The sequence below is a fragment of the Talpa occidentalis genome, unplaced genomic scaffold (genome assembly GCF_014898055.3).
Source record: "Talpa occidentalis isolate TD23 unplaced genomic scaffold, MPIMG_talOcc4v2.1 talOcc4.16, whole genome shotgun sequence".
NCBI lineage: Eukaryota > Metazoa > Chordata > Mammalia > Eulipotyphla > Talpidae > Talpa > Talpa occidentalis.
The window spans coordinates 70,536,980-70,559,825 of record NW_023601653.1 but is presented as its reverse complement, the minus strand read 5'-3'; the positions used below and the strand labels follow the sequence as shown (position 1 = coordinate 70,559,825).

At 43.0% G+C, this 22,846-nt stretch overlaps 1 protein-coding gene across 1 annotated transcript in view; it reads right to left on the bottom strand.

Annotated features, from left to right (window-relative positions):
* Positions 1 to 22,846, bottom strand: part of LOC119247803 (anoctamin-2) — a 236,822-nt gene that overhangs the window by 19,362 nt on the left and 194,614 nt on the right. The window contains exon 19 of the mRNA XM_054696498.1: positions 14,011 to 14,156. Coding sequence (XP_054552473.1) covers positions 14,011 to 14,156 — 146 coding nt within the window. The remainder of the gene's footprint in view (positions 1 to 14,010; positions 14,157 to 22,846) is intronic.

The following is a 22,846-nucleotide window of genomic DNA, read 5'->3' as shown; positions in this document are numbered from 1 at the left end:
TGGGCCGAGACAAGCCAGTCTCCACAGACGCGCCATTACTGTGGGTGTGGACTGAGTGTCTGGCACATTTCTCGGAAACAACCCAAAGAGGCAGAAACAAATAGGAAGCTTTATTTTCTCTTGGTGGTGGTGGCGGGGGTGGGGGGGGAGCAGAGGAGTAAAACCCTAACCCTCTAGCATACAAATACCAAATCCAAGAATTGCTCCTTTTAGTCAGAGATCAAAAGGCGGTATTGGATGGGTGTCCTTCTGGGTTCACTTCATAGGACACAGTGATACTGGCCTTCACCAACACCAAGGTTGACTTCTAAAAATAGCCAGCCTCCATTAGGAGAAGAGAGAGGCCGGAAATCCTCAGCATGCTGCATAATAGAAGCCAGCTTGGCCTGACCAATAACAGATTAAACCTGGCCAAGCCAATTAGGGAGGAATCCATAAGTTGATTGTCAACCAAAGCTTTACAAAGCCTGCTGTAAAGTGTTCCAGAAAGGCCAAGCTGAAAGCACAGAGACTGGAAATGCTCCTAGACACAAATCCCATTGGTTTCTCTCCTCACTTTCCAGAAACCAGGGGCCTTTGAAAAATAACCACCAGCCGGTACTGCCTGGTACTGGAGACAATTAAAATCTTGGCCTTGATTACCTGGGCTTAGGTTAAAATAACAAGGAGGAGAGGGCTAAACTAAACAAGATGGCATCCAGCAGGGACATTCCTGGCTCAGAGAAGAAACATAGTATATTAGCAGGGACAGAATGGACTGGCCAGGATTGGTGGAAAGCTCTTGACGAAACACAACTCTGATTTCTTATTCATTTTAAAATTCTTCAGTGAAAATGTCCGCATCCCCCCCTCCACCATGTCTCTCTCTCTCTCTCTCTCTCTCTCTCTCTCTCTCTCTCTCTCTCACACACACACACACACACACACACATCCAAAACTTCAGTCTGACCCTTGGTGATCTGACCCTAATTTATTTTTGCCCACACAGCTCCTCCCATCATGCACTGTGCTTAGGGCTAATATTAAGCCAGACCATTTGGAGATCAACGCAGCTTGTTTCCCAACCATTTGTACTTCTCCAAACTCACCAAGGTTTGCACACACCACTACTGTCCCCATGCCTGCTGGGAGAATAACCACTTCTCTGGTAGGTGCCGCTCAAATCTAACCTTTTCTTAAAGACTCTCTTTGATCCCATTTATCACCCAGGAGGAATCAGGCACCACCCCTCACCCTCACTATGCTTTGCACATGTCTCTGTTTCCCTCTTCGACTCGCCTCCTTGATGGCAAGCTCTTTGAAGACCATGGACAGACATGACTCCTTTCTGAGTCCGCACAACTGCGCATGGCTTCTGTCCCACAGCAAAGATGCAGAGATTATCTATTTCATAAATACAAATTTATGTACACTGGCTGTAAACAAAAAATGAGCACAAAAAGAGGCAGACCACTAACACGTATGGGCAGAAAGCACTATACTTGGTGACAGTGAGGCCAGATGGGGTCTTGAAGAAGTGACACCTCCATATAGTAGCTCTCGGTGCTGGGATTCCCATGGAAGACTTTGAAAAGCATACAGTTCGTTAAGAGGGTCCAATTCTAATAATTATGTTTTTTTAAGCTTTCTATAATTTAGTAAAAGCAACAGTCTGCTTAAAGGAATTAAAAATTGGGGCCTTGAGAACCTCCCTTTTGTGAGCCACTGGTAAGCAAGGAGAAGAACGGAGGAACACACATGGGTACGAGCTTATCCTTTCATCCAGGAGGCCATCACTGGGAAAGCTCAGCTAGAAACAGCCCATTAATACAAACACTTATGTGAGAAACACATTAAGGGAAGGTCATCACTTTGTTTCATCAGCCCATATTTCAACTTTGCACCTAGTAATCTTTCCCACCAAAGGGTTAGGGAAGCCAGCAATCTTGGCACTGAGGGGCTAGTGACAAAGAGAGCTTGTAACATTGATTGACCATGTAAGAGAGAAAAGATAGTGAGAAGAAAGGACATGGGCTTTTTCCCCATCATGTACCTCTATTGCTTAGGCAAAGGGAGGTCTTGACAGATATAAAAGAAGGTTCTATGACTACAATCCACCCATCCATCCACCCATCCACCCATCCATCCATCCATCCATCCACCCATCCAATCATCCATCCATCCATCCATCCACCCATCCACCCATCCACCCATCCACCCATCCATCCACCCATCCATCCACCCATCCATCTATCCATCCATCCATCCATCCATCCATCCATCCATCCATCCACTCATTCACCCACCCACCCATCCATCCATCCATCCATCCATCCATACTAAAGGGGGTATTTGAAAATTTGCTCTATGGTTGGTAGTCAGGAACTTTCCTGCAAATCCCCTGAACCAAATTCACAAACTGCTTAGGAAATAAAGACAATAAGTGGAATTCCCTTTCCATCTGCATGGCATCCCGCCTGGGGTTTATACAATGGATCAAGTTCAATTTAGAAACACTGGAAGTCCATTCAGGAAGGAACAGGCTTGAAGTTAAAAGTTTCAGTATTAAGAGTTGATGACATACAGATCAGTGCAATTCTGGGGCAGATCAGCAAGGCACATTTTCTTCATTTCTTATTTATTAAGAGAGACTCAGTCTCTCCTTTGTTTTCACCCCCACATGTATGATAAAATATAGTAGTCCCCTCTTATCCAAGATGCCCAGTGGATGCCTGGAAAGGAGAGTATGGAGCCTAACAAATACTGTGCACACATAACTATGATAGAATTTAGTTTATGAATTAGACACAGTAAGTGATTAACAACAATAATAGGACAACTATAACAATATACTATAATAAAATATCTCCCTTTCTCAAAATCTTACCATGCATAATATTTTCAGACTGTGGTTGACCCCTTAGCCACTGGTAGCTAAAACGTTGGAAAACAAAGCTGTATATAAAAGGGGGAGGTAATTATTGTATTAGCTTCTTCAGATGTAGCTAGAAGGACCAATGGTTTCTTGACAGTCCTAATGCTTAAGAATTCAAAGGCTCAAATTTAAAAAAGAAAACTAAATAAATAAATAAAAGAATTCATTCATCTCTTTAGATTTATCAACGTACTAGCATACAAGTGTTTATAATAATTTCTTAATGATGCTCTGGATTTCTGAGATGTCTGTTGTGACATCTCCTCTTGGGTTTCTGATTCTGTTTGAGTTTTCTCCCCCATTTTTTTTCCTTTGAAAGCCCAGCTAGAGGTTTATTAGAAAAAGAATTCAAAGTCTCATAACAGTGAATCTCAGGTTTATGGTGTGATACAGACCCACGTGTTGGGAGTCCTCTTCTCTGTCTTAGGAACAGAGGAGAGGGTCATGGAGTTTCCAGAAGAGATCCCCATTATGGACAGAAGAATGTGGCTCTTAGTCACAGGGAGCTTAAAAGCCTGGACACTATGGTCTACTGGAAAACTGCCCATTCCTCCCCTTCCGTACCTTCTGAGCAAGAATCCAAGCCCTCAACCAGCATTTCCTAAACATCTACCATGTGCAGACAGCAAGCTCTCTGTTGATAAAATAATCTTCAGTGTCATAGGCTATTATTTCCACTTTTCGAGTGAAAATGTGAGTCTCATAGGGGTGAAATCATTTTCCCAGGGCCACACACCTTGAAAGGGATGAAGTTGGGAAACAGATAGTTTCTGATGTCATCCAAGTTCCATGTCCTTTCACCACACAAGAAGGTACCAGCTTAATCCTGATGCATCTCTCCCCTCCTCACCCTCGTTACTCCCACACATCTTAGGATTCCTTCAAAGGTATTCTAACCTTTTGTGAGAGAACAAACTTTCACCAGCATCACCCTCAATTTGTACAGATATTTTCATCTCCAATGTGCCTCCTATTACACACATATACACCTCTGGCTGGTCCCTGCTGTTTCTGTGTCTTGCTCCTGCCTGGCCTGCATTCATGAGATCTAGAAAATCTCATATCAGTGGACCCTGTTTAGCTTCTTAAAACTAGACAGAGTTGGTGAGATCTACTGATTCATTACCGATCTACTGATTCATTACTGATCTTCAGAGAACAGCTTTGGGAATTTCCAGTAAATGTTTACTGAGTGAACAAATGAATGACCTGGCTTATTCACTCTTGTTTACTTTGTCCATCTGTCAAATGGGAATGTGAAAACCACTTATTCATTCATCCTTCCCATGCCCCATTCTCCCATCTACCCATCTGGGCTGTGGTAACACAGTCCGTGAGGTAGAAGGGCAATAAAATGAGTCATGATTGGAAGATGTTCCCCAGTAACAAAGCATGACTGAGGGTCTTGATTTACATTCTTCTTTTACCCTTACGTTCCACCCCCCCAGAGACTGGGAAAAGCCAGCCAAAAGAAAACACAACTAGGTTTATAGAATTTTAGAAAAAAGTAAATAACAGAGAAAGGAGGGAGAAACAGATATGCAAACTCTAAGGACCCAAATGTGGCTCTGGTTCAGCAACAAAGCTCACTCTGAGCTTCCTGGTTGTTATAGCAAGAAAAGAGATTTCTGGACCTACTAAACATAGAGCTTCCATATGATCCAGCAATTCCACTCCTAGGTATTTACCCAAAGGACACAGAAACATCAATTCCAAAGAACACCTGCACCCCTATGTTTATAGCAGCACTATTTACAATAGCTAAGCTTTGGAAACAGCCCAAATGCCCAAAAATAGATGACTGGATCAAGAAGATGTGGTACATATATACCATGGAATATTACTCAGCATTCAAAAAAGATAAACACATGCAATTTGCAGCAACATGGATGGCACTGGAAGGGATCATGCTCAGCGAAATAAGCCAAAAAGAAAAAGAAAAATACCGGATGGTCTCACTCATAGCAGGAATCTAGAAAACTTAAATAAGGGACCAGGAAAACGAATAACTATAAGAAAGTGAAAATCAAAATCAACAAAAAACTACGAACCAGAGACACTTTTAAGGGGGCGGGGGTGGGAGGGGAGAGATTGGGGTCAAAATGGGGGGGCTGCAATTGTATGGGGAATATAAAAATAAAATTTATTATTAAAAAAAAAAAAAGAAAAGAAATGGGAAGTTGAGAGGGTTCTCTGTGAGTTTTAACCTGACAGTCTGTCTGACACTCACTCTTTCATGTCCTCCTTCCTTCCTTCATTACTCAAGCGCTGACTGGGCGGCTCAAATTTGTAAGCTGTGGGGTCCAGCTAGATTCTTTTCTCTTACATATTTACGGAGGGAGGGACTCCTAGTACAGAGAATGCCAAACCATGTCTGCTTCTGAAGCAAAAGGAGAGAATGAACTGTGACTCCCCCTACTTCCCAGAAATACTGGAATAGCACCATGGTGTGGCCTGAATTGTGCTTAAATGCCACTTGCAGAAGATGGCAGGTGCCTGATTACCCAGTGGGATGACTCAGTTTGGATAAACATGATGGCTCAGGGAAAGGAATTTCCTGCATCTTTGGGCCCCTGCCCGGGAGTATACACACTTGGAGAATATGCAGGTCTCGGTGCTGAGGGTTGTGTAGATTATTCTGGAATATTGCCTCACTTATAGTGAAAGCTTCCTTGGGACTAGTTCAATACATCCAACCACTGTTGGTAACTGGACACTACCCAGTGTGGTCCCTGCTGGCCAAGACCAAAGGTTATCAGAGCTGAAAAGAATCAGTGTCATTCAAGTTGCCCTCACTGAAGCCCACTCCCTCTACTCTTTCTTTAATAAATAGCCACTTTTACCTGATCATTTCCAGGATGGGATACTCAATGACGCTGGAACTAGTCCTTTCAACTCCTCCCTGTCTTACTTGTAAGGCACTGTGATTTTGGGGCATGTGTTATAAAGCATTGTCACAGCAGTGACTGGCCAATTGAGGATATTGCACCTGAACTACTCAGATAATTTTACAAGTCCACCCATTTGTATTGCTATCAAAGACTGCCCTTAGGATGTTATCATTATCCAAAGGCCCCTGTAGGGCTGGGGGGTAAGGGAGGGGGAGGGAAGACTATCCCCCTAAATCAGCTCAGCCTGGGTGTCTGGGTAGCTTCGATGGGTGGTGATGAGTGTAGAAACACTTTGCCACCCAGGCCCTCCCTATAGGATTACCTCTTTCCTTCTTTATTTTTCTTCCTTATTCCTCAAACAATTAGTGTGCCTACTATGTGCTCCTGTGATTAGGCTCTGTAAATGAATAGGATGCAAATCTTGCCCCCAAAACCTCTCATCACCATTTGGTGAAGAGCACAAACCTAGATCATTGATCTTTAGATGAGAAAAGCTGACACTGTGTCCTGTATTTATCTGATAAAATGGTGATGAAGCTTGATCAAGAGATTTTTTTGGAATTTGTCAATAAACTCCCCTTACAAGATTACATCTTTCAGCCAAATTCACTCCATAAGTCAAACTGCTCTTGTCCGAGAACTGAGCTTGCAGCTCTTAGAGCAACTGAAGAATTTCCTCTCACCAGGCCCTGAGGAAAACTCCACAACTGGGCTGTGAGGAGCCTGCGGCAAAGGAACTTTGAAGCCTCATTTTGGGGTTGGGGACAGTGATGATTAATGCGGTGACCTGCTCCTGGGCCAGCATTCTTTCCTCTCCTCAGAGGTGGGGGATGGGGAGCTACCCTTAAAGTCCTTCTTAGTAAGCTCTTCAGGAAAAGGGTTTGATATTGGAGATTCCCTCGAAAGCTGACTGCTCCCCTCACAGGTTTTTCCAGCTTAATCCCTCACTCTCAAGTTTCTCTTTGTCTGGAGCCACCCATCCCACCACCAGCCCTGCCCAGAGGTAGTTCCCCAGCCCCTAGCCCCCTCCTCAGGCTGACGCCCAGCCTCCCCCACTCCCAGCTTCCCCTCACCTCCTGGCCCCTCCCCCAGGCCTGCTGGGCCCTAGTTCCAGCTCAATTTAGAAAAATGTAAATATAATACATCTCTCCCTGCTGCCTCTCTCAACCGATGACCTGCCTCACCATTGTGACTGACGGGCTCCGAGTGGGCCCAGCACACTTCCTGTCTGCATGGGTGGTCCTGGGGATGACGGGAAGGATGCTGACAGCTGAGAGCTGCAGGAGGGATCACCATGTCAGGCACAGCAGAGGGACTGGGCAGCTTTGGTTTCACTGCTCTCATTTTTGCTAAAAGCCCAAGACAAGGGCGGTTCTGGAACTGGGGAGGTCTAGCCCATTGGGGAGGAAGGAAGAAAACTCACTCTACCTTGGCTTCCACCAAGGTCCACGTTTCCACAGGTCCTGATGGAATAATGTCTCTGTGAACTCACCTAGAAAGGGGCGCTAGCCTCAGTTCCACTAATAGCTCTTTGGGGTGACCTTAAGCAACCGTGTCTCCCCCAGGCCCTTTGGTTTTGATGGGCATTGTCCGCTGGCCCACATAAGCCAGGATGCCAGTGCTGGAAGGGACCCTGCAGGTTTCCTGGTCTAGTGACTTGAAACTCTTGATTCTGGTTAAGACAATGAAAAATGATGACACGTACTCCTCACTCCTGCTGGCTTAGCCAGGTTTCATGACACGTGCCTTGCTCCCTCATCCAAAAGGGCCTAAGGATGAGAGAAAATGAGGGCTCGACCTGTTCTACCTCATATAGTTAAAGTAGTAGTGGCAGAGGCGCAATACTTGTGACCCATTATAGACCGAGTTATGACCACACCAGTGGGCTGCATAACATCATCTGATCTAATTCCTTATATTGTTGAGGACAAAACTGAGGCCCAGAGAGATATGACTTGCCCAAGATCACACTGCTAGATAAAAACAGAGCTGGATCCCGCCAAGCTTCACCGGACACCTTGGAAAGATGGGACAGTCAGACAGCCTGCTCTGCCTTAGAGGGGGTTTCACTTTGAGGACAGAGAGCAGAGAGAGCAGAAGTGGGGGGTGGTTACTATCCCCAGGTCTTAGTTGTCCCTGGGAATGGGAGACACCACTGCCTCCAAGGCTTGACATTTGTGGGCTTCAATCTTCTCTCCACTGAGTTACTCTAACTCACAGAGCCACAGTTCTGAGCGGATTCACATTACACCTTCTCCTATTTCTCTGGCTTACTCACTAGAAAGGCGTGCATAATAAGCCTGCTGGAGGGGAGAAGGCAGGACTGAAGGGGGGAGGTGTGGGTAGGGAGACATGAAAGGAGGAGGAAGAGAGAGAAGCCAGGATGATCACCATTCATGATACTCCACTCCCTGGAGCATCAGCCCATTCACAAATGAGAACTGACTGAGGCCCTAGAAGTGAAATTGTTTTAGTCTAGGCAGGAGGAAGGTGAGTCTGCCCCGAGACCCTCTGTCACACAGCCTATTTCCCGGTTGACACCACCCGTGTCCAGTGTTCATGTGGTGGCAGCACCGTGAGGGTCTTGCATTCCAGCAACTTGCCCTTGGAAATCAGTCACCACTAGGCATCGCCTGCCTTCAGGTGTCTCTGGGGGCACCTGCTCTGTCTGAAACCCTGGCAAGGGGAAGGGGACTAAAGTTTGATGACACCTGTGGGACAAGAGTGAGGAAGGCAGGGACACCCTGGGGTCAGGTGACATAGGAGCTGGTCTTAGCCAATTAAGTGAGAAGACTCAGAGAATTCCAGGGCAAGGAGAATGCCAAGGTCAGACATGAGAGGTGTGAAAAGTAAGGAGCAGGTACGAAATTGCCTGTGGGGTTCATTTTGGCTGAACCAAGAGTGTATAAAGGGGTGTAGGGTTGACTATATGGAAAGATTGTCCCACAGATGCCTTGTTAAGGATATGAGGATTCTGGAGGCTTTTGAACAAAGGATGTTTTGGGAGAGGGGTGTTAAGGATCATTCATTTAAGAAATATTATATCTCATTCTTACTATGTTCCAGGTACTGTGCTGAGCGTAGTGACTAAAAGACAATGACCCAGTCTATGCCCCAAAGCACTCACTGTCCCAGAAAGGAAAGATCTGAGAATTTGAGATGCTAAAGAAGCTTCTGAGAGGTGTGTCCGCGCTGAGCGACTCAGCGAGGACTGGTGGGGGCCGATGGGCTGGCACAGGCAGATCCAGACCTGGAAGTCTGACCGGACGCATGCATGTTGCACTGTGTAAGGAGGCAGCAAGGAAGGAGCCAGGTCATGGGTACCCTGGTTTGTTGCTCTAGGGAATTCAAACCTTCTTTTAAAGGAAGTTGTAGCATGAAAGGAATTTAAGGAGAAAAGATAACATGCTCTGGATTGCATTTTGGAAAAGTTCTAAAAAAAATAATAATAGGAAAAGAGGAAAAGGGAGTAGAAAAGGAAGCAGGGAGACAAGATGTAATTGTATTGACACAAAGGAGGCAGGGTAAGGGCTTCAAAGGGAATCTAGTCCCTTTATTCTCAATAGAGGACAAATCAGTGAGGTGAGGAGACAATTAAAACAGGCTCAGGGCCCAACTGAGCAGGCTACACCCAGCTAGAGTGATGCAAAGTCAGAAAGGAGTGGTGGGCAGGAAAAGCTCCGCTACACCAGCTCATTCATTGTCTGGAACCTGAGTTCCAACTTGCAATGTCAGGAGCACAGCTGCAAGGGTGCTGATGCCCTGAAGGCCGAGGTCGCCCTGTCCTGGGCACTCCTACCAGTTGGTGACTCTTACAAGGTCTCTGTGGACATATTCAGAGAGCAGAGATGACAGAACTTTGAAATAATTATCCAACTTTCACTCCAAATAAGTGAATAAGTAAATATGTGATCACCACCTGCCTCCTTTTCTACTAGAGTTTGATAGGGTGTAAGCTCATGACTACACCCTAATATGAGCTTTCCCCTAATAACTATGTGACTGACAAAAAGAAATGCATCTTGTCACCCACATGGTTGGCCTGAGGGCCTCAAACCTGGGGCTGCACTTAAGAAGCTGGAGGAAGGCTTAATGGGGGATAATTGAATTCTTAAGTCAGGAAGACAAGTGATTATTTTTTGGATGAGTAGAGAAACAAAAGTTTGTGGGTTTTAGACAAACAGATGACAAAAAGAGCCGTCTTGAGATTCCAGTAGAGCCCTCGGGGCTTGGAGGTCTCAGAAAGGACAAACATCTTGGAGTGTTTATATCTCGGGCTTCTGAGTGTAAGCCTTCCAATTGTCTTGGAGTCTGGTACCCTGAGTCTTAAAACATCACTGCCCAGCCCCACTCTAATGGCTTGGGAAGAACGTTAGCACTCACCACATTCCAGGGCTTCCAACTGTTTTTACTCACTTTCTAGATGAAAGAGTAAGAAATTGGACTCTTGACAATAACGGTGGTGGTTCATGTGCACTGAGAGCATATGAATACCAAGCATTGTTTTTTTTTTTCTTAATCTTTGTGCTATTTTCTATATTTACCACCCTCTGCTCAGAACTATCCTATGAGGTCAGTGCTGTTACCTTCAAACCCACTTTTGCGATGAGGAAATTGAGCCTCACTGACTTTAAACCCTATACCCAGGGGGGTGTGACTAGCTCAGGGAGCTTAGGATTGGAAGCCTGCTAGGTTGACTCCAGAGCCCACCCCTGTTATACTGCGGAATGAAGCAGTCGTTTGGTCAAAGTGTATTCTGAAGCCCCATCTTTGACTGTTTATGAAGCAAATGTTACAGACTCTAATTGTCATAAAAGGGGAAGGTTCCATCTTCTTATCCACCTAATGAAGGGCAGAGCTAAGCAAGGAGGAGACTTGGAGAAGACATGTGGAGCAGGGAGGCATGTGGAACATAGAGGCAGGTGAAGAAAAAGTCGCACATGCTTCTCCACTTTGGATGGCACCAGGGACTTGGGGGACATGGGAGGAGACACGTATACTTGAACAGGTAGTAGCAGATACTACTATGATTTGTACTTTGATTTTGCTTCCTTTGTCCCAGATTTGCCTGGCCCTTTCTGCCCCTTTCCTTTGGTGCCCTGCCAGAAGGTACCTTAGGCTTGTGCCACCTTTGGGGCCTCAGCAGTTCCCTATGGGCCAATCTTGTTTGGCTGGGCATTTACCCACAAGGGAATGGGTAACTTTGGAAGTTTTTATCCTCTCTTCTCTTCTCTCTCTATGCACACTAATTAAATTTCTTTCATACTAAGATTATGCTTTGTCTTTATGTGGTGGGTGGCAGAACTTCTATTGAGCATGCAGGTTTGGGAGATCTCATGGTACCCCTCAGTCTGGCCACTAACATACTTATATGAAGAAGTGAGGAGGAAAAGCCAGAGATAAAAAGAAGGAAGGGAACCTCATACAGAAACATTTTCCTAGCACTTAAATAAAATATGAAACAAAATAGTTATGCCTGTAAAAATGACTGGCAACCTTAGCAAAATCGGCCTACAGAATTCTGTTAGTTTCTACAGAACCCAGCTTGGTAGAACCATCTATGAATCAGGCTTCCTTTTCAGCCAAGATTCAACCATCAATCAAATTGTTGATTGAATTAATATCAACTTAAATTGTTAAAGAAAGTGTCCTGAGGTCTCTAAACTTGTTCTTCCCTCTAGGTGCTTAATAAATGTTGGATAAATGAAGAAATGAATGAGTCCACCTGTGTTGCCCTGTTCCTCCCTTAGTCTATCCCCCTTGGGTACTTATTGCCATTTCCTTGAGAGAAATAGAGCTCATACACAGCCATGGCACTGGCCAAGATTCCACAATTCCCCCCTAAAGACTGATGTGAAATGCAAACTTGTCTGTCCAGGCCCAGGTCTTTTTCTATACTCTTCCCACCCCCAAACCACCATTTGCTTCATCAGCATTTACTCGTGGCCATGAATAAGACCCTGTATTGCCAGACTTTTTTCTGGAATACTCTCCTGTGCTCTTATCATTGATAATGTAGACAGATGTTCAGAACCAGAAGGGCCTTAGGGATCAAGTCCAGAAAATTAATGATTTCTCGCAGGAGGAACAGGGCTTCCAAGAAAGCTTCACAAAGGAAGCTCTGTGAAAAGTCTTTAATACAGTTTGAAATATTCAGGTCCACAAGGTAGAATGAGATGGGCATCAGGAAGCCCTTTCAGATTCATTTGGTAAAATGAATCAAGAACTATTCTATAGCTGCAACTTAGAGCTGATGATCAAATCTGTGGGAATCTATCTTGAGGAAATAACACTAAATGTGGGAAAAGTATGTATTTGAAGATAGTATGACATTAGATCATTAAAAAAGAACTGGAAAATAAGTCTCCCATGTGTTTGCTTGAAGAGAGACTTTTATGTATCAGATGGATTATTATGCATTGTTCATTTTAAATATTTTATGACAACCTGGAAATATTTATGTTCATAATGCTAAATGAAAAAAAAAGAACTATGTGAGTATAGTCTCAACTTTATCTTAAAACTCACAAAAGGGACCTCCCTAGTGATGCAAGGGGTTAAATCTCAGCACTATGAAGCTATCTGCAGGGAGCTACCCACATGGTGCAGCAGACCTCTCCTGTCTCACCCACTGCTCTCCTCAGCAGTGTACTTCAGTCAGTCTGCCAGTTCTGTTCCCCACTCTGTCTGGTGAATCATCACACACCACACACTCCCGCCTCACATCTCTGGCCTACATCCCAGCTCTTTTGTATGCATAAATAAATAAAATAAATCTTTAAAAAAATCAGAAGAGGGTAAAATTCCATTAGAAACAGGGGTATCCTCTTATTAAAAAGTGATATGGAGGCAATATAAACAGATGAGTGGATCGAGAAGATGTAGTATATATATATATATATATATATATATATATATATATATGTGGAATACTACTCAGCAATCAAAAAAGATAAACTCATGCCATTTGCAGCCATTTGGATGGAGCTAGAAAGGATGAGTACAAGCTAAATAAGCCAGAAGGAGAAAAACAAGTACTAGATGGTGTCACTTATGTGTGGAATATAGAGAAACCAAATAATCAAGGTTCAGACAAAAACTTGAAACCCTTTGAAAGCTGACCATAGACCTGAGGCATCCAGAGTGGGAGTTGGAGGGATGAAAACAGGGTGGGGAGAGCACAGTGGACTATGACGGAAGCCTATGAGTGCCTTGGTTGTGGGGGTGCTATAGAGACCTGAAGGGGGAGATTCTATACATCCAAAACACTAACAACAACATACACCAATGGTAAGACAATTTGAAAAATGTACTTAAATAAATGGCGATTACTACAGGAGGCAGGAGCGATTATGCAAACACAATCTATGTCCAATGATGCCAACTCTTGCTCTTTTGCTGAATGTGACTGATGTTTCTCCATATACTCTATAAATATTTAGATGATACATTTTACCTCTCAGTCGTTGGTATCCCATTTTATTAATCATTAGTTCCAAGTCTTGCAAAGAGAATTTTCAATTATCTACCCCAATAAAAGACCAAGATCATTCCCAAGTAGCCAAATGATTGAAGGCAGCTGGTCTCATAATGGAGATCTCATGGCTTCCAAGCCACATTCACCATGGCAGCATTCTATCAACTTGTACTCTTGCTTTCAAGCTTTGTCCAAGAACAAGCAGAGGCTTTGGAATGAGAGCTCTACCTCTCCCCCTCCAGCACGAAATTTTTTTAGGGAAAAGCTGACATTCTACTCAGCCTCACCTGACCAATGGATTCTCACATATACTCTCCATGTCAAAGATGGACCCATCTTTATCCCATGTTACTCTTTGATCATGGAAACTCTATTTTTAAAACTTCAGACTTCATTATCTTCAGACTTCATTTATCTCACTTCAGTTTTATCAATGGTAGAAGCCATGGCATGAGAGCAGTCTTCCCATTTTGTGAGAAAAAGTGCAAGGAAAAAAGGGTGCCATTCTTATCCTGGTGTCATGTTGCTGACAGAGTTGCTCCTGGCTCTTATACCAGGGCTCTTTCTGCCTCTCACCCTCCCCAACTTTCATTTGGCATTAGAGGTGACATTGTGGGGCCCTGAAGGAACAGAAGCTGCACAGCCATTTCTCTGACCCCTCCCTCACGCCTCCCCCAGACCCTGTGCCTACATCGACCCCCAGTAGAAGGGATAACGTGGACTCTTACTCATTTCCATGTACTCTGGGGTCAGTCCGGTGTATGGTTCCAAGCTATAGTCGAGGTCCCACTGCTCGGGGTGCTTTGAGTGGGCAGAGTCAGTTTCTCCAGGTTCTGTCTCATCTTTCAGCTTCCGAAACAGTTTCTTGAGCTTTCTGGAAAAGAAATGGACCAGTTACCAAAAGCCTCTGGAGAACAGAGTTAGTTTACACAGACAGAAAAGAAGAAAATACTAAGTTTCAACATTGAAACTATCCCTGATCCAAGAACAGAGAGAGGGTCACAAAGGAGACTTTCTGTTAAAGACATTCCTTTATCAGGATATTGGAGGGCTCCCCACATGGATCAGGTTTCTTTAAACCCAAATAAATGGAACTCTTCCTGCTGTTTATAGCAATGAAAGAGCTGGCCCTTTCCTTCTTTTTTTTAAGAGTTATTTATTTATGCATACAAGAACTGGGGTATAGGCCACAGGTGTGGGAGGTGAGAGGATTCACCAGAGACAGAGTGGGGAACAGAACAGGCAGATCCACTGAAATACACTGCTGAGGGGAGCAGCAGGCAAGACAGGAGAGGTCTGCTGAGCCATGTGGGTACCTCCCTGGCTGGGGATCGAACTTGAGCTACAGTGGCTACGGATTGCTTCATAGGTTGTGTTTTAACCCCATGTGCCACCAGGGAGGCCCCAGAGTTGGCCCTTTCTACCAAGTGAGAGCACCCAGTCATCTAACAGGATGATCTAGTTAGCCTCTTCATGGGGAAGAAAGGGTGTCCACAGAACAGAAAGATGCTCTCTTCTCAGAAGAGACTTCTTCATATTTAATAACAAACAGCATCAGGTTTCCATAAAAGCCAAGTTAAACATTGTCTACCAATGCTATGGGTTGAATTGCATCTCTCCCTCCCCAACATCCAATCCATATGTAGAAACTTTAACCCCCAACATGACTGCATTTTGAGATAGGGCTTTCAGGAAGTAATTAAGGTGAATTGATGTCATGAAAGTGAGATCCTAATCCAAGAGGACTGGTAGCCACAAAAGAAAAGGAAGAGACCCTGATCTCTCTCCACTGTGCAAGGATGCAGTGAGGAGGGAGAGGTATGAAAACCAAGAACATGTCCATAGAAATAAATCAAAGTCTAAGTTGTATCTTTGACTTTTCAGTTTCTAGAATGATGAGAAGATGAATTTCTGCTGTGTCAGCCAGCAAGTCTATGGGATTCTGTTATGGCAACCCAAGTAAACTAAAACAACCACATTCAGGGCTTTTTTGGTCTAGAGTGATAACAAAATAATAATGGCCCAGCCTCTCAGAGTTGGCATGAGGGTGAAGTGAAACAATGATGACACAACCCTTGGCATAATATCTGGGTATAGAAAGCATTCAATGGATGAGAGTTATTATTTTTGGTATAAAAGTAGAGTATGTTCATACTTTCCATTAACTCACAACAAATAGAAAATGAAATTAGGTGAAAAAGCAATGTGCCAGTTCTAAGAGAAAGTTTCTAGGCAATAATTAGGAGGAAAACTATCAGCAGAACAGTCAAAATCATAGCCTTTGAAAAGCAGCGAAAAGTGTTTTTGAAATCCATGATATAGCCAAATGCAGGAATCTTGGCCCTTTCTCCCCTCCCACATTCCTCACACACAAGATCATCCAATCTTCCTGCAGTTATTTCCAAAGGCGCACTACCAATATCATTAGACATCTCTTTCTGTTGTTAGAATTTCTGAAAACTATTGGAAACATAATTTCTCTGATTAGTATCTTACCATCCAGAAGATGTAGTATGTTGTAGTTGGAAAAAATCTTTTTTGTTGTCACAATTCCATCAAGGTATATTTTCTCGGGGAAGTTATTAAAACTTCATAAAGTTTATCATTCTTATTTATAATATGAGCAAATAAATATAAACTAGTGTAAAGATCAGTTGAAGGAGAAAATATATGTATATGGGCTTTGTACATGCCAAGAGCTCAATCAACATATCTATCATTGGCCCTCTCACCATCATCATCATCATCATCAGTATTATAACCACAGAAGGAGTTAGAGAATAAGTTGAGATCCACAGAAGCAGCAGGTAATAAAGTCATAATAACAGCAAGTAATAATTTTGTGATAATAATAAATTGAGAAAAACTAGATGGGGCCAAAATATTCTGAAGCCAAATAGTGTGAACTGACTTAACCCTGTCCATAAATCAAGACAGAGAGCAAGGATGAAGAAAATTAAGGGGCCTCCCCGGAGGTACAATGGTTGAGCGCTGGGTTGCGAAGCTGCCCAAAGCCTCTGCAGCGCCCGTTCAATCCCCGGCTGCTCCCCAGCCACCAGAGGAGGGTCCCACATGGCACGCAGACCTCTCCTGCCACCCGCTGCTCCCCTCAGCAGTGTGCTTCGGTCCTTCTGCCTGCTCTGCTTCCCGCTCTGGTTCTGGTGAATTCTCTCACCCTCCCGCACTTCTGACTGTACCCAGTGCTTGTATAAATAAAAAAATAAATCTTCAAAAAAAAAAAAAAAGAAAATTAAGAAGCATGAAAGAAGAAAGGAAGAAAGGAGAAAGAGGCGGGAAGAAAGGAAGGTCTATCATCAGAATTGATATTGAGACTTCTGCTTCAGGTAACAGTAATCAGACTCTATGGCCAAATCTTAAGCAAAGATAATCAGTGGTTTAGATTAAACATGGAAAGTTGAAGGCATGCATATATCCCTATTCATTCCTGAGAGGCTACTTAAATGATAGTTAATGAATAAAAAATATAAACCAAAAAGTTAAAGAAAATAATAATGAGTAAAGTAGTATAAGAGAGAGATGTTAATGAATATCTTGGAAGATAGATGGTGGATGAAGGACTTAACAAAGTTGTCATGGCTGAATACCAAGCGTTTACAGTGAAATATGGCAGAGAAATACAAGCCAACTCAAGCTGAAAAATCTCAGAAAGGTGCAGGAATTGAAGGTACCAAGTGAAGAGTAGTGACTGGTCAATGTTCTGTTAAGGAACAGTAGACCTTAAAGTCTCTGTTGACGCAGATCACCCAGGTGACTACTACTCCCCAATATCAGAGGGACAAAATGTTTACTTTGGAGGGAAAAATGAACTGGGGAAATTCTAAATCTGAAATAAGTACAATGAAATGATGGGATGTTAGAACTTTATAAGCTCTCAGAAAAAAGAAAGATAAATGGGCAGTAGGATAGAAAATATTTTCAAAATTAATCAATCTAGAAACCCCAACACTTAATCAGAATGGGAAGACAGATAAAAGGTGGGGGGAAATTACAAAAGACAGATAAGAAAGTGTGACAGAGGTGAAATACATGTATTTTCTGATTGGAAAGACCCACTTAGCACAAGGATGAAAATAGGGGCCTCCATCAACACACATCATCATCATCATCATCAGATTTTACAACTCTAGGAAAAATTGTGAAAACTTCCAGTTACAGAAAACATAGATCCTCTCCTCTAAAAATTATTTGAAATCAAAAAGATAGAATTATCAGTATCAGTCCTTGACATTAGAAAACTTAGGGAAATGTATTAACAATGAAGAGGCAGAGGAGTTCTTTAGCATAGGGTTTTATACCTGGTCAAAGGATACAAAAAATACAAAGGCAAAAAAGCAAAGACATTTTTAAAAATGTTTTAAAAAGCCATATTTTCATGTATTCCTTCTCATGAAAGTTCCTGGAGGATGAATTTCAGCAACCAAGGACAAAAAGAAATAAAGAAAACAACATGGAACTGAATGCAACCCCTAAAAAAATTCCAATAGCTTTTTCCAAGGGAATAGAGAAAAGATTACTGAAATTTGTGTGGAACTACAAAAGACCCTAAGTAGCCAAAACAATCCTGTTGCTTTGGTGAAGAATAATTTTAGACTTCAAACTATAGTACAAAGCAACCGTAATCAAAATAGTGTAATATTAGGATAAAAGCAAACATGCATATCAATGGAACAGAATTGAGAGTCCAGAAATAAATCCACACTCCTACATACAGTTAATTTATAACAAAGGATCCAAGAACATGCAATGGTGACTAAAAAGTCTATTTGGCAAGTGGTGTTGGGAATACTAACAACAAATGCAAAAGAGCGAAACTAGACCACTAACTCACAACACACACAAAAATTATTTCAAAATGGATCAGACTTGGATGTAAGACCAGAAACCATAAAATACATAGAAAAAAACATAGGTGAAACACTGGCTTCAGCAATGTCTTTGGGACTCGACTACAACAGCAGGGGAAACAAAAGCAAAAATAAATAAATTAAAAGCTTATGTACAGCAAAAGAAGTTATCATTAAAACAAAAAGACACCCCACTGAATGGAAAAAAAATATTTGTACATCATCCATCTGATGAGGGGTTGATACCCAAAATCTGCAAAGAATTAATGTAATTCAACAAGAAAACAAGTAACCCAATCAAAAAATGGGCAGAAGAGCTAAGTAGATATGTCTCCAACGAAGACAGGTCAACAGGCACATGAAAAAATGTTCATCATCCCTTATTATCAAAGGTAATTATTATTATTATCAAGGTAAATATAAATCAAAACCATAATGAAATACCACTTCACACTTGTGAGACTGGCCCATATCAAAAAGGCCAGAATCACCAAGTGTTGGTGGGGTTGTGGACATTGTTGGTGGGAATGCAGAGTACTCTATGACAAACAGTATGGCGGTATGTCAAAACATTAAAAATAGATCTGCTATATGATCCAGCAATTCCTCTCCTAGGTAGCTACCTAAGGAAAAAAAAAAACATATTAAGTCCAAGGGATATATGCAACACTATGCTCATTACACATTACAGGACTATTGACAAAAGCCAAGTTATGAAAACAACCTGTGCCCAGTGAGAGATGAATGAATAAAGAAGACATCAATATTTACACTATAGAATACTATTCAGTTATAAAGAAAAAGATGAAATCTCACCATTTGCAACAACATGGATGAAACTGGAGAAGAATTATGCTAAGTGAAATGAGTCAGAAGGAGAAAGACAAATACCAGATGATTCACTCATAGGTGGAATATAAAAACCAAGCAATGGGATGGATAAAAACAAAATAAAACAACCCCTTGATATCTGACTGTAGAACTGAGACTACCAGAAGGGGAGGTTAGGATGTGGGGGGGAGGGTTGAAGTGGGGGTGGGGGCAAAAAGGGGAGGAGACCCTATAGATGATGATGGAGGGTCGCTGCAGCTTTGGAGATGGGGTGTGGTGTGATATCACATTTGTGGAGGTGTGAAGCTATATCCCTGAGATAATCAAATGTTAATCAAATATTACCACAATAAACATAATATTTTTAAAAAGGCTCGAAAGGCAGTGGAAGTTTGTGGCATTGAGGCTTTTTATAACAGCCTAAGCAGTTTCAGGTGAGATGATAGTGCAGGGTCCAGGTTGATAGCAATGGACAAGAAGAGAAGGAGACAGGCCAAGCCATGGTTAGGAGGTGGAATTCAGGAGCTGGTGGTAAATCGTACAAGGGAAGGGAAGGAGAATGGGAGCAGGCTGACTGATGGGGTCTGTGGGCACACATGTGGATGATGGGACCATTTGCTAAGATAGGGAGCACCCAAGAAGAGGAAGATTTGAGGAGGGGAGGAGAAGCTTACAGGTGGATGAACAACTAAGTGGGCAGTCTGGTGGGCAATTTATGTCTCTAGAGCTCTGAAAAAAGATCTGGAGTAGAGCTGGAGGTCTGAGGATCCCTATGGAGAGAGCAACCCTGGCAACAAATATCATGTGGGGATGAAGCAGGGAGGGGAACATGGACAGTTAAGGCGCTGGTCAAGGGCTTCCAAGAAAATCAAAGTCAGGGGAACAGAAGACTATCTGGCAGCTGAGGGGTGGGAGAGAGAAGGGCAGGAGAGAGAGCTTCAGGAAGGATGATGTCGCCAACAAGGTAATAGGCCGTGGGAGGTCAAAAACTATGAGGGCAGGGGGAACAAATCCATAAATAATTCTTATAAATCCCTCCTTTTCCCAGAAGTCTCTCTCCTGGAGATCTCAGTGACCATTAAAAAAGAAAAATTAATAAAGTCCCTCAAGAGCGGGATTTAACAGGAATCCTGCAAGTTGCATAACATACAGATGGGCTGTGTGGAAAATTTCAAATTATGATTCCGAACGGGTGATGCACTTGCTCGTTAAAATAACTCCTTTGATGTTACCCCCTTGTCCTTTCAGTTGCTTTTCTGTCCCTTTTAATGGCAAGTCTATGAAGCTCTGCTGAGAACATTGAGCCATCCTCCATGTGTGTCCCACAGGCTCACCCCCAAGACCAGAGACTGTCCTTGCTTCCTCACACCTTGGGCCCCCTGCCACAGGACTCTGGGCCCAGGGAAGTTCCCTGCAGTCTCATCACAAAAGGCAGAAACAATGGGCCAAGAAGAAGGGCACCTTGAACCTCGGAGCCCATATTCCCTGACACCTGACTAGGTTCAAACTTGCTCTGACACTTGTGATTTGTGGCCAGATTCCACAGCATTTGAAGGAAACACAGACCCCTGTGCCTGTGATGGCTTTAAAAAGAGACTTTTATGTCTGGAAATGTAATATTTATCAGTCACCCAAAAAAGTAAAAAAAGCAAGAAGTTTATAGAATCTCACTGGCTGTGTCGAGGGGCATAGCCCGTGTTGGGGGAATGGGGGTGTGACCTGGTGCTTACTTCTCAGTTAAGAACAAGGGTGCTGGGAGAGTTTGCCAGGGGAAGTATTGACCTGTCAGGTCTATCCACCTTAGACTGCCCAGGAGCGAGTCTGGCGCTTAAAAAAAAAGGAGCATTTACACACACGCACACACATACAGCATCTTTCTGAATGATAAAAGGCCTGTTTTCAATATTTCTATAAGAAATGCTGGAGCTAAGTTTGAGATAAAATTATAGAGGAATTGGGATGTGATGGGGTATGTCTGGATCCAAAAATCTATTTCTACAAACATACATGGGACAGGTGTGTGTGTGTGTGTGTGTGTGTGTGTGTGTGTGTGTGTGTGTGTGTGTGTGCAGGGAGATGGTGAGGGAATTCCACCAGTGGACTCAGCTAATAAACAGCACACGTGAAAGTCCATCCGCATGCGCTCACCATGTCTGAAGTTGTCTCAGAAGGTGCTGAGCACTATTTTGAGCCACAACCACCCAGCATCTCTGGAAAGCATCTGCCACTCTTTGCCAGGCCCCAGGAGCCTGGGTTTGCGTGAGTGTGGCTAGTCCAAAGCCAGACCACAAATCCCCAATCTATCTATTATCATGTCCTCATCAGTAGCAGAGCTGCCTGTAAAGCGCCTGGTGTCCCAGTCTTGAGTGTCTCCTTTTGTTTGTCCACCGCCAGGGTCTCTAGAACCAAAGGTGGGACTGTCTGGTGGAAGGATTCCATAGCAACCCTGTCTGGGGCACCTGTCAGATTATCCATGGCCAAAGGGAGACATCTGGGAGAGCTGATAAAGCTGATCCCAGGTCCCAAAGTGTGGCTGTCCAGCATCCGAGGACATGCCTGGTCTGTGCTGCCTTGTAGCGATCTGTGGGGTTAAGAGGCGACATTTCTGGTCTGAAGGAACGCTTCTCAAGCAAAGGACACATTCCCACTAGTGGACCACACAGCAGGTCTCTACACCCGCCCACCTTTTTGTTAAAGTTTCTCGGAAGAGTGGTTTCCCATCTTGCTTGCACTCAGTGCCTCCAATGCCAGCCAGGAGAAACCCCAGGCTGCTGGCAGGAGTTGGGCATCTCACCCAAGGCTCTACATCTTCCTTTTATCAAAGAGAACCCAGTCTTAGGCTGATGTCATTGGTTGTTTAGTGGTGTTTTCTTATTATAGTTCTTCTTAACTGTTATTTGCTAATCATGGTATTAGTGTGTTCATTTTCAGAAATTCTATGGATTTAGATAAGTGAATTGGCTAGAGGAAACGAATATACAAAGAGTTGTTTTGGCAGGTTTGCGGGAAAATTTAAAGTTGGCTCACAAATGAAGTTTAGGCGCAATCTAGTTGAAGGAGCCTGCAGGATTACAAAATTCTGCAAAATTGTGGTTGTGCTTTTCACAATGTTACACACACATACACACACACAAACATACACAGAATCTAGTAAGAATGTTGCCCCTTCAGGGCCTAGACGAATTATAACTGAGACCTGACCTATTACTTAAGGTCAATTTGACAGTCTTTACATTTTAAAATTTTCTTTGGGAAAATCTCTGAAAATAGTTTTCCAAAGCAGATGATGAATACTAAGGATGATCAATCTTTTAATTATATAATCATTATATATTTTATACCAAATAGCCTTACCAGGCATGATCACCTACTTAGCTCCTCATACTTGCTTCTAGTTTAAAAAGTCTAATCTGGCTTCTAAGATTCATACTTTTTCTTGGGGAAAAATTTTGATGCAAATCTGAAGATACACCTGAGCTAAAATGTGAATCAAAAGCCACTGGACCCAGAAACAATGTTCTCAAGTGGATCTTTTCAGTCTCATTCCCTGGACTCATAACACTTTAAACATAAAAGCTAATGATGCTCAGTAACACATGGGCTCCCTGGAACCCCCAAGTGTAGCTCTTTCTTTTCCAGATATTCATATTTTCTATTTTCTAGAGTGTTGAGTTTATATCCAAGATGCATCTTTATATAACCATGTTGGGTGAAAATATTTCTAGAATAACTTCCCCAAGGACACACACTGAGTATATTGTATGCCTGAATTTAAATCCAGACCTGTTAAACCACCCAATCTCTATCCTGGAGAGAAGTGCTACCTCCACCAAAGAGTTAAAGACTACTGGGTCTAAATGTGTAATTT